Source organism: Schistocerca americana, chromosome 9 (assembly GCF_021461395.2).
Source record: "Schistocerca americana isolate TAMUIC-IGC-003095 chromosome 9, iqSchAmer2.1, whole genome shotgun sequence".
In the NCBI taxonomy this organism is placed as follows: Eukaryota; Metazoa; Arthropoda; class Insecta; order Orthoptera; family Acrididae; genus Schistocerca; species Schistocerca americana.
Window position 1 is genome coordinate 201,673,055 of NC_060127.1, and position 18,865 is coordinate 201,691,919.

The 18,865-nt window shown below is 40.8% G+C and overlaps 1 protein-coding gene across 1 annotated transcript in view; it reads right to left on the reverse strand.

The window, feature by feature from the left end:
• LOC124550819 (serine/arginine repetitive matrix protein 1-like) overlaps positions 1–18,865 on the reverse strand; it is a 173,625-nt gene that overhangs the window by 67,113 nt on the left and 87,647 nt on the right. The window contains exons 10-11 of the mRNA XM_047125545.1: positions 4,547–4,795; positions 488–827 (exon numbers count right to left, since the gene is read on the reverse strand). Coding sequence (XP_046981501.1) covers positions 488–827; positions 4,547–4,795 — 589 coding nt within the window. The remainder of the gene's footprint in view (positions 1–487; positions 828–4,546; positions 4,796–18,865) is intronic.

Below are 18,865 nucleotides of genomic sequence, written 5' to 3' on the forward strand. Positions count from 1 at the left end.
AAAACAACACAAACAAAAAGGGAATGGAAACTTTTTAACTGTGATGCTACAGAAGAATGTTGATGATGATTAGATGGCTAGATTGTGTAACTAAAGAAAAGGTATTGAATTCAGTTGGACAGAAAAGAGGTTTATGGCACCATTTGACAAAAAAGAGGGACTAGTTGATGGGACACATCTTGAGACGTCAAGGATAGCATGGAGAGCTGCATTAAACCAGTCTTCTGACCGAAGGCTTCACCATTCGCCAAGGATGTGAGACAAATTTAGTTATGTAACAATGCTTTGGCTTATAACATATTCTGTATTAGCACTTTTATTTAATGACTTATCATAGATTTAAGTTATTCATTTCCTTTGTGATTACAGAAACTGGGCATTCTTAAGTTTACCTACATTACATTTATACCAGCAAAAATATTTAATATTACTAGAGCAGAATGGCCTCTTAAGGCTACGGTTCAGAAATAGAAAGAGACATACTCACATCGCCACTTGTACATTGTGACACGCTCCCTCACATGCTCCGGACTGGGCGGCGGTGTGGCAACTCTCCCGCCAGCGCCGTACCCACCGCTCCGAGGCGACGGGGACCTCTCTGGCGTGACGACACGGTGGGCAGGCCCGGGCTGGCTGCGCTCTGGAGAGGACACAGGAGTAGGGATTGGGAGGTGGAGAGGGAGGTGGACAGTGGTCACTCCGCTCGTGCGCCTGCTGCGGATCCTCACTGCGGGCGAGAGTGGCGTACGCGTGGGTGACGGCGGCACGCGCGAGGGCGGGCGAGTGGCAGGCTCCGGGCTAGGTGGCGTGTGGTGCCTGGTCGATTCCTGAATGTCACCAGCAGCTTATATTGTAAGGACACACTTGACGACACGTATCCGAAATTTCATTGACAAAGAAAATTGCTTCCGGCCACACTGTTTTTGAAACAATAATTCCTTTTACTTTTTCTTTAAGTAGTGATGGGCCTCGGTGCATTATCAGATCACAGTGACGATTTCTACTTGAAGTTTCTACACCTTTGCTCTACAATAGAAAGCAGCATAAGTGACCCCACCTCCCTTCCCCACAACCTTCCGACTCTGTGCCTATTGGCATTCTAGTCCCTGCACACTCAGCCTGACAGCATTCCTCTCTCTGCCCATCCATACACTACTATCCCTTCCCCTTCTCTTTATCCTCCTAATTGCTGCTAGTATCCCACACGACAGTTGCAATCTGGCCCGAGCTGCCGGAGTTGGCGGTCATGTATGCGTCACGTGTGCTGCTTGTGTGTATGAACGGTATGTTTTTCTCTGCTGTGTCCAAAAGCTTTATGTAAGTGTCTTTTAATTGTGCCTGTCTCCAAGTTAACATATCTTCTGTACGGTAAGTAGGAATTTATCTCTCCCTATGTAATCGGCACTTAGTTTTACAGCAGTTTCCCTTTCTCAAATCTTACAGTTAATTCTAATTTTGGATTGAATGTCAACACATGTTTCTTTTATTTCTCCATCATCTCTTTTACAAATTTCTTTTAACCTGATTTATTGACACTTACATGCTGACTAATATCATAATAGTGATTTTGTTTTTTAAGGGGGGTAGGACATCAAACGGGCCGACTTTGAGCAGGAGAGGCACCACAGGACATTTCAATTTCCACTGTGTATACTTTTACAAATAAATTCATAAAACTATGTCAGCATGACCAGGAAGGATTCAGAATTCACACTCATAGCAGTGGAAGTTCCAAAACATAACAAAGTAATTTTTTTTACATCTGAAAGTTCATCATTTTTTTCTCTTAATAATGGCAGCATTTGTTGCTATAGGTACACTTTTCTTCATAAGTAAGAGAGATTCTTCGATGAATTTTGCACAGCATACAAACCATACTTAAAGGTGTATGAAACTCTAGAATTTTCCAAATCTATTAAAAACTGTGGTAAAAATTGAGGTACTTAACTATGAAATTTGGCACTTCTGTGTATTCACTACTCTCTACTACTGTGTATTCACTAAAGTATGCCTCACTCTATAGAGTACTGCCTTGCCACATGTTATCAACTTTGATCCATCCCAGAAACTGTAGAGCACATCCAGAATGCTGCTGCGGGTCTCAAGATCTCAGTTGCAGCACAATCTGAATCTCATATGAGTACCAGCGTAAAATAACCCACAAAAGTTTCCGCGGCGTTGACTGTGGGATAGACAATTCTAGTGATACTGCACAAGCCCTAGCATTACCCAACACATGTGCTGCATGGTCAGTTACAACAACAGCAAATTCATCAATAACTTCCTCTTCCAGGTGCCACACCAAGCTCACATGTGTTTTCTAATTTCATTATCATCGTCTTTAAACCATTTAGTGACATCAGGCCTCTCCTCTGACGTTTCAATCAGCAACACACTCTCAGTGCAGCACTGTAATTCCTACTAAACACGTAAAACAGTTTCACTAACAGCGCGCAGTCTCTCTTCCCGATAGCCATACTGTTCACTTGTGCTATGGCTTGTCAAATGACAGCGTGGATGTCATAATGTCAAACAAACTGTGAAAGCACTAGATTTACAACTGGTGGCCACAATTCAAACTAATTCTTTTCCAGCATAAATCAGCTCTACATTAACACATTTGCATATCTATCAAGTAGTGCTACCATATGATAATTACAGCCACCACTGGACCTCTGTGACTAGCTGCACTTAATTATAACCACACGGTTTCAGAGGTACAGAACAATGGGCACACACTGGGTGGGACTCCATGTGTGAAATACCTTGGCATCCAGGTCAGTAATAAACTCAGGCAGCACCTGCAAGTGGATAAGTTCACCAAAAAGTTCATTTGTGCCTGCTTTACACACAGAAATCTCTCTCAGCATCATGAGCCACAGTGGGACTGTTAGCAGACTTTTGGATACCGCCCTATGGATTAATTTCTGTAGCAATGCAGCTGTGGTCAAAAAGGTATTTATTCTACAGAAGTGTGCAGTAAAAATATTATATAAAGTTGATGTCTGAACATCTTGTTCAGGCTCCTGAATGAACTTTGTATTTTTAAACTTACCAATCAGTACATTTACTGCCTAAGGATAGAAAAATAAATTAAGGAAGAACTTTAGAGTTAACAACCACAATGCAAACAGCAAACATAATTTCCATAGACACTGCCCATCCAAAAATTCCAGAGCACTTCATGGGATTCATACAATGATTATTCTACAAGATTAGAACCTGTAGAGTGATTTGACATTTTGTGGACCTAGAATGTTTATGACAAGCAAATATGTGTACGCAGAGATCTGTGAATTCTTCCATGGTACAATAAGCTTTCTCATATAGTTGCTGCTCATTCATTCATTTACACATTGAAGCTGTCACGAAGGAAAGCCTCCGAGGGAGTGCACTGGATGTACTTATACACCAACAGTCAGAGATAGCTAATTGTGAATAGTGCAAACCAGTTCATAATGATGCTGTGGGAATTAATTCTAGATACTTCTTTCAAAATTTGTTCAACACAAGGGTACTGCACATATTAGTGGAAAATTATTTATTTTAAAAACAGAAACTTCTCTTCCTCCTACACTGCTTAACTGTTCTTTCTACTTACTGATTCGTAGATTTCTCCAACGTAACTGATGTCACAGTACACTACCAACTGCCTGTATTGCTCAAAAGTTAAAAATCTATTTAAAATGAATGTTAGTGTTAATCATAATATCACTGAGCCTAATCATTTTAATAAATTAGGTACAAAGTGGCTAATTAGGTACAATTTTGCTTTGGTTTTAAATAGTTATGTATTTCCAATTTACCACCTGGTGTTTGCAGGAAACCTGTTGAAAACTTTTGCATCAAAATATAAAACTCCATTCTGAATCCCACAAAGTCAGACAAAAGTCTACAGGGCAATTTGTTTCAGTTCTAGTATTTCAATTAGTGAAACCTAACTTACTCTTACTGTACCAGTAGAAAAATTTGTGCTAGCTCATAACTGTAAGAATCCAAAGTATTCTAAAGAATCTTCTACAAAAAATTCAGTTATTGGCTTTACATGATATTTTCACTGCACAACTCTGTAGAATAAACACTTTCTTATACCTTAGCTATCTTGCCCCAGAATGTTATTTCCATAAAACAGAACTGTCTGCATGTCAACACAATGAGAGAGGTTTCTATGTGCAAACCAGACTCAGTACAGTTTTCTGGTAAACTTGTCCATATGCTGGTGCACCTTCCCGTCTAACCACTTAAACATGGCTTTAAGATCAAAATTACAGTAGCAGAATTTAAATAAACTGCGTCCGTGTCAAAAATTGTAGTTTCTTTTCCTCTTGTTGTTTTCTTTGCTTTTAGCCTTGATCTATTTGTTTCATTTTTAACTTGAAGGTAAAGACAAACCTCTTTTATATCTCGTATAGTGCTAATGTCACAGTTTTGCACATCATTTCAAATCAAGCTGATAACGCTTTTGGACATGGAGATGAATTTGTGATCTGTACTAGACACTGTATGATGCTAGTATGTTCTGAAAACTGTAAAATTCAAAACTCACCACCTCAGGAGTTCCTTGTCTCAGCTTGTCATCCTTCAGCAGCTCGCCATCCACCTGGATCTCTGGGATAGAAGTGGATTTCTGCCCTTCTGGTTCCTTTTCTGCTGCATCACCAAGCACAGAAGGAGTTTCTTGGTGATTTGCTTCTCCCTCCTCATCTTCAAAGTCATCTTCATAGTCGAGTGAGCCACCATCAACACTGCCTCCATCCTCACTTCCATTGTTCGTCACCTCATTATCTGCTGGTTCCTGCACAAGAGATTAGAAATACTACTCTGTGTATCACTAGAAATGGTGTTACTCTGTGCTCTCTCTCTGACTTGTCTGGAATGACTTTATATTACAATGAACAGTTTTTACTCAAATTTCAAATAAAAATACATACTAATAACTTTAGTGGCACAACTGGACCATAAATTTAACAACTGCTGAAAGTAGAAAACCTGCAGCAAGACTAACATGTATGTACGTGTGTGTGTGTGTGTGTGTGTGTGTGTGTGTGTGTGTGTGTGTGTGTGTGTGTGGCCATTTTGTGGTGTATGGTGGAGAGTACTTTTTGTATCACTGTCACTTTCCTATTTCCTCTTCCACTCCCAAATGTTCTGCGGAAAGAATGATTGCTGGTAAGCCTCTGAGTGAAACTGAATCTCTCTGATCTTACCTTCTTGGTCTTTTTTGTGAGATACACAGAGTCTGAGCAAAAAGCATTGACAACAATTTTTTTCTGATGCACTCATATGTCACAGCACACTCGCACCACACATGCTTGATGGTGGGGAATGTCACCTCCAACGTGCACCAAGTGCAAGACATCTGCAAGCATTCGTTCAGGCAACATCGTCTTTCTAGTGGAACCCTGTTGAGTAACTCAGTGCCAGCATAAAATGCAGGAAACGATTGAACAGTGTTATGCAATCAAATTTTTTTGTCAGACTGGGGAAATCTAGTACAAAGACATTGGACATGATTCGAGGATGAAAGCATGTCACAAACGCCAGTCTTTAAATGACACAAGCTATTCAAAGATGGCCAAGACAGTGTGAAAGATGAGCCCCCTATTTGATGGCTGTTGATGTCAAGAACTGACAACAACATACAATGTGTGCGTCAAGTGCTGAGTTCAGACTGTCTGTTAAGTGCGCGCACGTCACAGATACAATTGCTTTGATAAGATGACAGTGTACACCAGCCAGCCACCAGGCAAGCCACTCAAGGAAACTGTAAATCGCATCACTACAATGCACCCAGCTACACCTGCTCCACGGTCACCAACTACCTGATGATAAATGGCATCAGGAAGATTCCCCAACCCCATTACAGTCCCAGCTTAGCTCGAGCAGACTAGTTGTCATTCCCAAAAGTGAAATCCACCATGGGACCCTCAGTGCCATCAAAGAAGCTCACACATGTTCTCTTAAGGACCTACCAATATCTGCCAAACAGGAAGCCTTTGATTCGTGGGTAAGTTACTGTCGAAAGGGTGTCAACACTCGAGGGCTCTGAAGAATTTTGAGGCATTGCAGCAATATCTCAAAGAAATTAATTTTTCTGAAACTTTTCTGATACTTTTTATACAAACCACATAATGGCTGACTCATCTAGGACTGTACACTAAAGGAATTTTAACAGTAAACCATACCATCATGTGCAACAACTCTCTTGTAGTGTGTGCCACTGGAGTTGGCCAAGCATCTTCCTGATGTTTGCAGTTGCTAAATGAATCTGTGATGAAACGAGATGGTCTTCTTTGGACATTTTTCTATTTCGGTTATCAATCCTGTATGGTAAGTGTTGCAGACTGATGAGCATTATTTAAGTATTGGTCGAATCATGGGTCTGTAACCTACCTCCTCCATGGATGGACTACACTTTATAAGGATTCTTTCAATGAATCTCAGTCTGGCATCTGCCTTACCTGCAAGTAGTTTTATGTGGTCATTCCACCTTAAATCAGTCCATTTGCTTACCCCCAGGCATTTAACAGCAGTAAATGCTTCCAATAATTTGTCTACAAATCTGTAATCACACAATAATAGATCTCTCCATCTACTTACATGCAGTATGTCATTTTTTTATGTAGAGGGTCAACTGTCAATCCTCAAGAGGCCTTCATGCATTTCACTACAGTTTTCTAGTGCTGCCACTTCTCTACAAAAGAGGAACACTATCTGAAAAAAATCTCACAGAATTTCAGACATTGCCCTTTTTGTGGTTTATATAATGAAAAATAATGGTTCTGGATCACTCCTTTGGGTATTCCCAAAGTTCTTTTATGTCTGAAGATTTTTCTCCATTAAGAGTGGGATGCTTTTTTCTGTTTACTAGGAATTTCTAGTTGTTCAATGATTTTAAAAAATCCTTCACTACGGTAACAGATGGGAACCAGGAGAAGGTACAGATAATCATGGGTGTTCAAAATTATTAACATGTTTGCCACCAATCATGAGGTATTTCATACCAGATGATATGGCTGCAGGAATTAACAATTATGAATTAAGTTATACAAAATGAGTTTCTACAAAATGTGAGACAAAAATTGTCTGGCAAATATATGCATTTTACAGATTGTTGACATTACACATGGGTATAGTAAATTTTTTTTATGTGGTTGAACAGAATATGGATTTTGTTATGGTCTCAGTTGGACCACATGGCTTCCTCTTTACTATAATTCCTGTTGTTCTCCAACTGACAATTTTACAGATGCTGATGTCAGTATGTTGGCACTCAAGGCTGAAATGACATGAAGAAGCCACTGATCTGCCATGACAGACATATCAAACAGATATACCAATAAGAACACTTGTGTCACATGCAAAGAAACAGTGCTTTAGCATTCACTGCTTCATCTCTACTGAAATGGCATTATGTAGCAAGGTGACAGCTCCTCCACCCTAACTACACAAGTGGTGCATAACACCTATTTGAAAACATCCAATTCATGATGGTCACCATGTAAGAAACAGCTTGATGATTAATGGAAGATCAACAAAGGTTCCATGACCCATAATCAAAGCAAAGCTGCCTCTGTGCCTCTCAGATTATACAGCCTTCCAACGATGCACATTATCATACAACAGCCTTGTTGGATTGAGGCAAATGGGAAAAAACAAATATAAGAGATAAAGGATTTGAAAGCCAAATTAAGTGAACAAAATTGTCATGAAGAAAGGTACAACAGTTCCACCCACATGAATAGGAAAATCAGAAGTTTGTTTGTAGCTGGTTCTAAAAGCTTTGCCTTTCAGACCAACACATCTACACCTATTTACTGGGTGGCCAAATATTTAGCAAAATTGTTGAACACTTTTTTGGAAAAATCTGAACATCATGCATAAAACAGCAGATTTCATTAGAGTGTTGTAAGTTCTTATATATTTGTTAGCTTTGATACCATTTCATTGTTTACAAAAGTACCTATAGTTGATTCTTTGTCAATGGACTCCAGCAAGTGCACTTAGATTGTATTTGATGGCCTGTCTTTTGAACAGATTGGCAGTGCTGTCAAGAATAGTACATTTTCACACCCTATGGGAGATTCCTTTGTGAAAGATTTTGTAGAGGAAATGCTTAATACTGCAGTTTTAGAAGTGACAGAGTTCTGAAGATACAATGATGATCCATTAATATTGTGTTTCCATGTTGAAGAAAACTGATGGAGTTATTGGTTCATCTCAAATCCATTTATGGGAATATATGTGAAATGTTTTTGGACATACTAGCTTGATAGAAGAAAGACAGGTCTCCAGCACATGCTGTGTACCATAAGGCCACCCAGACAGATTTATCGTTTGCAGGCATCCAGCTGCACCATTCTCCTGCTTGCTTTGCTCTGCTTTGCTTCACAGGTCCTGTGTAGAGTATGATGCTGACCATCCCTAAAAACAGCTGGTATGCCATGAGATTATATTCAGGATAAACAAATACTCGTGAGGTGTGATCAAAAAGTAATGAGAATTTTTGTTTTTCTTAAGGAATCTTTATTTATTCATCAACATCACCTTTGTCCCCTTTAAAGTAATCCCCTTCAGATATAATTCACTTGCACAAGCATTTTTTCCAATCTTGGAAGTACTTCTGGAACTCACTTTCCATCATGGTGTCAGCTCCTACAGTGATTCTGCTTTTACCTCATCAGTGGTGGCAAAATAATATCCTTTCCTGGTTCTCGTCAGCCTTGGGAATGGAGAGAAGTTTCAAGGGGTCATGTCTGTCAAATTTTTCCCAAAGCATCACAAGCATTGAGGTGTGATCAAGAAAATTATCATGATGCAATTTCCACAAGTGCTCTACCACAATTCCGGTCATTTTCTTTGGATTGCTTCACACAAACAGCATGTAACTCCTAGGTAGAATTCCTTATTGACCATAAGCCCATAAGGTAGGAACTCATGGTGCAATATCCCATTGTAATCTAAGAAAACAGTAAGAAGAACCTCCACACAGATATTGAACTAAAAACTGTATCTAATCACTTATCTGACTATAAACAAATAAAATGTGGTGTACCCCAAGGATCCGTATTGGGACCCCTTCTGTTTCTTCTGTACATAAATGATCTAAGCTTAAATATTGATGCACACAAATCAATCATATTTGCAGATGACACCACGATTCTATTAAAAGGAGACGACGATGAACAGTTACAGCAGACAGTAAACACGGTCACGAAACAACTTAGCAGCTGGGCACAGAGTAACCAGCTTGTAATAAACAGTAAGAAAACCGTTGCTCTAAAATTCCACAATGTTCCTAACAAGGACATGTCTATCCCATCAGTCTCTATCAATGACGAACCAGTTGGTAACAGTACTGAAACCAAATTCTTAGGACTTTGGCTGCAGAGTAACATCAGATGGAATAAGCATATTGAATGTCTCAATACAGAATTGAGCAAAACATGTTATCTTCTTTGTTCATTAAAATCATGCTGTAGTGAGAAAACAGTAATGAATGCATATCATGCGTACTTTCATTCTCGTCTTAGATATGGGGTCACCTTCTGGGGAAACTCTAAAATAGCTAATAGCACTTTTAAACTACAAAAAACGGCCATTAGAATCTTGTTTGGGTGCAAGCCTAGAGACTCTTGTAAACCCCTGTTTAAGAAATCTGGTATTCCCCCATTACCGTGTGTATACATTATGGAAACCCTTTTGTTCTTTAAATTAAATGTAATAGGCAAGGACCAGAGGCTACAAAAAAACTGTGATATACATGAGCACTTTACCAGACAAAACAGGAACTTACATATGACTCAAATCAGCACAGCACTGTGCCAAAAAGGTACTTTTCACATGGGAGTTAAGCTTTATAACAAACTTCCTGAAAACATAAAAACTATCACTGAGGTCAATACATTTGGAAAATCTCTAAAGTCATATTTACAGCATCACTGCTTTTATTCCATTGAAGAATATTTAAATTTATGAAATGTGTCATATAAATACTTGTGTGTAAAGTGTATTATTGTAAGCTTAAATATGTATTATTGTAAGCTTAAATATGTATGCCTTGAAATTACTTTCAGCCTGTATATTTATAACTTGACTTGCCCAATGTCTTATGCATAAGCTGCTATGTAGACAACAGGACCAATAAAATACAATCTACAATCCACATGTGATTGAGCTTGAAGTTTTTTCAGTCTTAGGTCTTCAGGCAGTTTCCACTGAGACAACTGGGCCCCTGTTTCAATGTCGTACTCATAAACTGATGTTTCATCAACTCTTACAACATTCTTTAGAAGTTCTGGATCATTGCAAACTTCACTCAGCAATTTCTGAGCAATTTCTATGCGACATAGTTTTTGGTTGAAATCCAACAATTTTACAACAAAATTTTCTGGTACATCAAACATCTGAAAAAATTGCTTGGCATAAGCCATAGGCTATGCCAACAGCATCAACGACCTTTCTAATGGTGATCTGGCAATTTTCCTGAATGATTTTCTTTACTTCTTCACAGTGTCACCAGTAATTGGGCATCCAGTGTGGTCATCGTCTTCATCTTTCGACCACCTTTGAAATGTTTCTACCACCCATAAACTCTTGGTTTACTCACAGTAGATTCACCAAAAGCTGCAGTCAACATTATAAGTGGGGGCTGTACTATTCCACTTTTCGAGCAAAATTTAATGCAAATTCTTTGATCCATGCTTTTGAAAGCAGAAATTCACTGAGTACTCGAAAACACGTATAATTTTTTTTACAGACAACACTAAATTAAATATTCAAAACAGTTGAAAATGCAAAAATACATCAGGACCATGTTTATCAACAAGATAAAAAATGTTTTTGAAAATTGGATGTACACTCCTGGAAATGGAAAAAAGAACACATTGACACCGGTGTGTCAGACCCACCATACTTGCTCCGGACACTGCGAGAGGGCTGTACAAGCAATGATCACACGCACGGCACAGCGGACACACCAGGAACCGCGGTGTTGGCCGTCGAATGGCGCTAGCTGCGCAGCATTTGTGCACCGCCGCCGTCAGTGTCAGCCAGTTTGCCGTGGCATACGGAGCTCCATCGCAGTCTTTAACACTGGTAGCATGCCGCGACAGCGTGGACGTGAACCGTATGTGCAGTTGACGGACTTTGAGCGAGGGCGTATAGTGGGCATGCGGGAGGCCGGGTGAACGTACCGCCGAATTGCTCAACACGTGGGGCGTGAGGTCTCCACAGTACATCGATGTTGTCGCCAGTGGTCGGCGGAAGGTGCACGTGCCCGTCGACCTGGGACTGGACCGCAGCGACGCACGGATGCACGCCAAGACCGTAGGATCCTACGCACTGCCGTAGGGGACCGCACCGCCACTTCCCAGCAAATTAGGGACACTGTTGCTCCTGGGGTATCTGCAAGGACCATTCGCAACCGTCTCCATGAAGCTGGGCTACGGTCCCGCACACCGCTAGGCCGTCTTCCGCTCACGCCCCAACATCGTGCAGCCCGCCTCCAGTGGTGTCGCGACAGGCGTGAATGGAGGGACGAATGGAGACGTGTCGTCTTCAGCGATGAGAGTCGCTTCTGCCTTGGTGCCAATGATGGTCGTATGCGTGTTTGGCACCGTGCAGGTGAGCGCCACAATCAGGACTGCATACGACCGAGGCACACAGGGCCAACACCCGGCATCATGGTGTGGGGAGCGATCTCCTACACTGGCCGTACACCACTGGTGATCGTCGAGGGGACACTGAATAGTGCACGGTACATCCAAACCGTCATCGAACCCATCGTTCTACCATTCCTAGACCGGCAAGGGAACTTGCTGTTCCAACAGAACAATGCACGTCCGCATGTATCCCGTGCCACCCAACGTGCTCTAGAAGGTGTAAGTCTACTACCCTGGCCAGCAAGATCTCCGGATCTGTCCCCCATTGAGCATGTTTGGGACTGGATGAAGCGTCGTCTCACGCGGTCTGCACGTCCAGCACGAACGCTGGTCCAACTGAGGCGCCAGGTGGAAATGGCATGGCAAGCCGTTCCACAGGACTACATCCAGCATCTCTACGATCGTCTCCATGGGAGAATAGCAGCCTGCATTGCTGCGAAAGGTGGATATACACTGTACTAGTGCCAACATTGTGCATGCTCTGTTGCCTGTGTCTATGTGCCTGTGGTTCTGTCAGTGTGATCATGTGATGTATCTGACCCCAGGAATGTGTCAATAAAGTTTCCCCTTCCTGGGACAATGAATTCACGGTGTTCTTGTTTCAATTTCCAGGAGTGTATAAAGCCCACAAAATTAAAAAATTCCCTTACCTTTTTGTGCTGGCCTATGCTGGCACCACCACGCCTTGTGGCGTAGAGGTTACAAGAGTATTAATAGAGGCCAATGAAAAGCCTCACTGGAAACACACCGCCAGTGCCCTTTCAGCCGCTAGTATTTAGGATTGCCACCACAGATCGGAGGGCCAGCTCAGTCAGTTAGTTCGCCTGTTATGTCAGTTAGTTTAAGTCCATATGCCATAGACTTCCAGCGCGTCACCAAGACTTAATCGCAGACTTAGCCTCTAGTACAGAGACAGGCAGCACATAGCAACCTCATAGTGAACATAGTGGACTTCTGCTTCAACAGCATTGAGACTACATGGACTATACAGAAGAGAGATTGTACCACAGCACATGGAAACTTAAGTTCAGTAGCTCTTTGTTTATGAATAAGGAACCCAGTTATTAATGGCGTGCAGTTTGTGTTATAGAACAAGGTTACCAGCCACCAACCAACATCCTCTCCTTGCTTTCCATGGTACAGCTCTACAAAGACAATGAGATGACATAAAAGCAGCTAATGAGTATACAACATTTTGGTCACATCTGGTAGATCATATTACGGAAACTCTCTGAGCCAAGAACATCAGACTAGTGACACAAAAAGAAAGAAGTACTGAGAAGTCTATAGCTAGTCTTCTGTGTGGGAAACATTAAATGCCAGAATCCATACAAGGTTAAGGTGGCCTTTCATCTGTTGGCCAAGATGCCAAATTGTCTCAGTACTGCGATCTACTTCAATGACATCCAGGAATCTAGAAAAATCTACACTTATATGGAGAAAATCAGATATAATGTATGAGTATGCGACTGTCTGAGTCAGCACCTCTTTTAACTACAATAAATGTTAAATCCCTTGAACAAAAAACTATGACCAGTAGTTGGAAGAAAGCCCAGGACACATCCATCAATAAGAATGGTAGCATAAGTAATCCACAAAATTACCATCCAATATCCTTAACATCCATTTGTTGTAGAATCTTAGAACATATTCTGAGCTCTAACACAGTGAGGTGTTGCAAAGAGCTTGGCCTCCTCTATACCAACCAGCATGGGTTCTGAAAACATTGCCCAGTGAAAACCAACTCACACCTCTCACATGACATTCTGAAAACAATGGCTCAAGGCACTCAGGTAGATGCTTATAAAAATCTTCTGACTCATTATCACATCTATAATTGTTATCAAAAGTATGATCGTACAGGGTATAAAGTAAAATTTGTGACTGTGTTGGGGATTTATTGGTAGGGAGGATGAGACATATTTACGTCGTATATTAATGACCTGGCAAAAGATATTAATAACATTCTCAGACCTTATGCAGATGATGCATTTATCTAAAATGGCATACTGTCTGAAAAAAGCAGCAGAAATATTTAGTCAGATCTTGATAAAATTTCAAAGGAGTGCAAAGACTGACAACTTACTTTAAATGTTCAAAAATGAAAAAATATTCAAATCATAAAATGAAAAAAAGTAGTATTGTATGACTACGACACCAATGAGTCACAGCTGAAATCGGCCTGGGTGTAACAGTTTGTAAGGATATGAAATTAAACTACAGGCTCAGTCAAAAGGTAACGCAGGTGTCAGACTTCACTTCATTGATAGAATGCTAGGGAAGTGCAGTCAGAATAATGGGGGATATTGAACATAGCAAAGAAGGGTAGCAGAAATTGTCACATGTTTGCTTGATCCATGAGTGAACTTCAGCATCATGGAGATGCTGAACAATCTGAACTCACACACACTAGAAAACAGACATGAACTACTCAACAAAAGTCTACTCACAAGTGTCAACTACCAAAATTAAGTGATGAATCTAGGACTTTATTTGAACTCCCTATACAGGGTGAGTCAAAATGACTTTACAGTTTCAGAATGATACAGAAATTTACTGAGATGACTTACAGAATTGGTAGATGTGTCGTTTTATAGCAAACAATCTGAAGTTTTGCATAAAGGTGTCAAGTGGTATTCTGGTTTGATGTGACTACCATTTGTAATGTGGCAAACACCCCACCAGTAATCAATTTCTTCCCACACTTGTTACAGAAAAGTGGGAATAACTTGTGCAATGGTAGTGTACATTCAATTTTTCAGGTTGGCTATGTTGTTTAGCAGTGGAGAACTTACAGATGATCTCTAATAAAACCCCAAAGAAAGAAATCCAATGGTGTCAAATCTGAAGAGTGAGGTGGTCATGCAATTGGCTCTCCATGCCCAATCCATCACTTGGGAAGTGATTATCAAGGAAACTTTTAACTTCTGTGAGGGAATGTGGTGGTGCACCATCTTGTTGGTAGTAAACCATCCCATCTCAGTCCCCTTCATTGACCTATCAATCTTTGGAATTCAAAAGTTTTCAAGCATATCCAGGTATACAATACCAGTGACAATTTTCTCTGTGAAGAAAAAAGGGAAGACACCTTCAATTTGCAAACAAAACAAAACACATTAATGTTGGGGCTGTCATGAATATTTTCCATGTCAGCATGTGGATTTTTGTTGACTCATATTCTGCAGTCATGGGTTTTCACAGTGCCACTAACATGAAATGTTGACTCATCACTGAAGATTATTGTGTTCATGTCTCGTCATCCTCTATGCGATGTAAAATTTCTGCATAGAATTCCCCATGAGCAACCTTACCTGCATCACTAATGTATTTTGCCATTGTGACTCCATATGGTTTCTGTGTAAGCATCTACTCAGTTTTCACCAAACAGTCTTTTGTGAAATGCTTGATTTTTGTGGATTGCAGACAAAGTTCTCCCTAACCTGTTCGACATAATCTCAAAATCTGGGTGACCTGGTGATTTATCATGCTGCAATGAACAACCTGTCTCAACAAAGTTTTTTACCAAGAGTACATTGTAGACATGCTTGGAGGTTCTGGTGTGGAATTTATGCCGAACAGTTGCTGCAGAGATGGTTTCATGAAACCAAAACACACAGCAAGCACACTCCATGTCAGCGAAAGCACCCATTTTGACTGTGCTGGCGCTCCTGGTGGCAGGAGGGGGTACTGATGCACTACATAAAAAAGAACTTTAGGTTGTTTGTCCCCCCCCATGAACCATGGACCTTGCCGTTGGTGGGGAGGCTTGCGTGCCTCAGCGATACAGATAGCCGTACCGTAGGTGCAACCACAACGGAGGGGTATCTGTTGAGAGGCCAGACAAACGTGTGGTTCCTGAAGAGGGGCAGCAGCCTTTTCAGTAGTTGCAAGGGCAACAGTCTGGATGATTGACTGATCTGGCCTTGTAACAATAACCAAAACGGCCTTGCTGTGCTGGTACTGCAAAAGGCTGAAAGCAAGGGGAAACTACAGCCGTAATTTTTCCCGAGGGCATGCAGCTTTACTGTATGATTACATGATGATGGCGTCCTCTTGGGTAAAATATTCCGGAGGTAAAATAGTCCCCCATTCGGATCTCCGGGCGGGGACTACTCAAGAGGATGTCGTTATCAGGAGAAAGAAAACTGGCGTTCTACGGATCGGAGCGTGGAATGTCAGATCCCTTAATCGGGCAGGTAGGTTAGAAAATTTAAAACGGGAAATGGATAGGTTGAAGTTAGATATAGTGGGAATTAGTGAAGTTAGGTGGCAGGAGGAACAAGACTTCTGGTCAGGTGACTACAGGGTTATAAACACAAAATCAAATAGGGGTAATGCAGGAGTAAGTTTAATAATGAATAGGAAAATAGGAATGCGGGTAAGCTACTACAAACAGCATAGTGAACGCATTATTGTGGCCAAGATAGATACGAAGCCCACACCTACTACAGTAGTACAAGTTTATATGCCAACTAGCTCTGCAGATGACGAAGAAATTGAAGAAATGTATGATGAAATAAAAGAAATTATTCAGATTGTGAAGGGAAACGAAAATTTAATAGTCATGGGTGACTGGAATTCGAGTGTAGGAAAAGGGAGAGAAGGAAACATAGTAGGTGAATATGGATTGGGGGACAGAAATGAAAGAGGAAGCCGCCTGGTAGAATTTTGCACAGAGCACAACATAATCATAACTAACACTTGGTTTAAGAATCATGAAAGAAGGTTGTATACATGGAAGAACCCTGGAGATACTAAAAGGTATCAGATAGATTATATAATGGTAAGACAGAGATTTAGGAACCAGGTTTTAAATTGTAAGACATTTCCAGGGGCAGATGTGGACTCTGACCACAATCTATTGGTTATGACCTGTAGATTAAAACTGAAGAAACTGCAAAAAGGTGGGAATTTAAGGAGATGGGACCTGGATAAACTAAAAGAACCCGAGGTTGTACAGAGATTCAGGGAGAGCATAAGGGAGCAATTGACAGGAATGGGGGAAAGAAATACAGTAGAAGAAGAATGGGTAGCTTTGAGGGATGAAGTAGTGAAGGCAGCAGAGGATCAAGTAGGTAAAAAGACGAGGGCTAGTAGAAATCCTTGGGTAACAGAAAAAATATTGAATTTAATTGATGAAAGGAGAAAATATAAAAATGCAGTAAGTGAAACAGGCAAAAAGGAATACAAACGTCTCAAAAATGAGATCGACAGGAAGTGCAAAATGGCTAAGCAGGGATGGCTAGAGGACAAATGTACGGATGTAGAGGCCTATCTCACTAGGGGTAAGATAGATACCGCCTACAGGAAAATTAAAGAGACTTTTGGAGATAAGAGAACGACTTGTATGAATATCAAGAGCTCAGATGGAAACCCAGTTCTAAGCAAAGAAGGGAAAGCAGAAAGGTGGAAGGAGTACATAGAGGGTCTATACAAGGGCGATGTACTTGAGGACGATATTATGGAAATAGAAGATGTAGAGGAAGATGAAATGGGAGATATGATACTGCGTGAAGAGTTTGACAGAGCACTGAAAGACCTGAGTCGAAACAAGGCCCCCGGAGTAGACAATATTCCATTGGAACTACTGACGGCCATGGGAGAGCCAGTCCTGACAAAACTCTACCATCTGGTGAGCAAGATGTATGAAACAGGCGAAATACCCTCAGACTTCAAGAAGAATATAATAATTCCAATCCCAAAGAAAGCAGGTGTTGACAGATGTGAAAATTACCGAACTATCAGCTTAATAAGTCACAGCTGCAAAATACTAACACGAATTCTTTACAGACGAATGGAAAAACTAGTAGAAGCCAACGTCGAGGAAGATCAGTTTGGATTCCGTAGAAACACTGGAACACGTGAGGCAATACTGACCTTACGACTTATCTTAGAAGAAAGATTAAGGAAAGGCAAACCTACGTTTCTAGCATTTGTAGACTTAGAGAAAGCTTTTGACAATGTTGACTGGAATACTCTCTTTCAAATTCTAAAGGTGGCAGGGGTAAAATACAGGGAGCGAAAGGCTATTTACAATTTGTACAGAAACCAGATGGCAGTTATAAGAGTCGAGGGACATGAAAGGGAAGCAGTGGTTGGGAAGGGAGTAAGACAGGGTTGTAGCCTCTCCCCGATGTTGTTCAATCTGTATATTGAGCAAGCAGTAAAGGAAACAAAAGAAAAATTCGGAGTAGGTATTAAAATCCATGGAGAAGAAATAAAAACTTTGAGGTTTGCTGATGACATTGTAATTCTGTCAGAGACAGCAAAGGACTTGGAAGAACAGTTGAATGGAATGGACAGTGTCTTGAAAGGAGGATATAAGATGAACATCAACAAAAGCAAAACAAGGATAATGGAATGTAGTCTAATTAAGTCAGGTGATGCTGAGGGAATTAGATTAGGAAGTGAGGCACTTAAAGTAGTAAAGGAGTTTTGCTATTTGGGGAGCAAAATAACTGATGATGGTCGAAGTAGAGAGGATATATAATGTAGACTGGCAATGGCAAGGAAAGCGTTTCTGAAGAAGAGAAATTTGTTAACATCCTGTATTGATTTAAGTGTCAGGAAGTCATTTCTGAAAGTATTCGTATGGAGTGTAGCCATGTATGGAAGTGAAACATGGACGATAAATAGTTTGGACAAGAAGAGAATAGAAGCTTTCGAAATGTGGTGCTACAGAAGAATGCTGAAGATTAGATGGGTAGATCACATAACTAATGAGGAAGTATTGAATAGGATTGGGGAGAAGAGAAGTTTGTGGCACAACTTGACCAGAAGAAGGGATCGGTTGGTAGGACATGTTCTGAGGCATAAAGGGATCACCAATTTAGTATTGGAGGGCAGCATGGAGGGTAAAAATCGTAGAGGGAGACCAAGAGATGAATACACTAAGCAGATTCAGAAGGATGTAGGTTGCAGGAGGTACTGGGAGATGAAGAAGCTTGCACAGGATAGAGTAGCATGGAGAGCTGCATCAAACCAGTCTCAGGACTGAAGACCACAACAACAACAGGTTGTTTGTTACAAAATGACGCATCTACCAATTCTGTAAGTTATCTCAATGGATTTCTATATCATTCCACATTTTTAAAGTCATTTTTGGCTCACACTGCATGTTGCTCCCATAGGGATCACAAAGGTGATATTATACTAATCACAGTGTGCACAGAGGTGTTTAAGTAATCATTTTTCTTGCACTC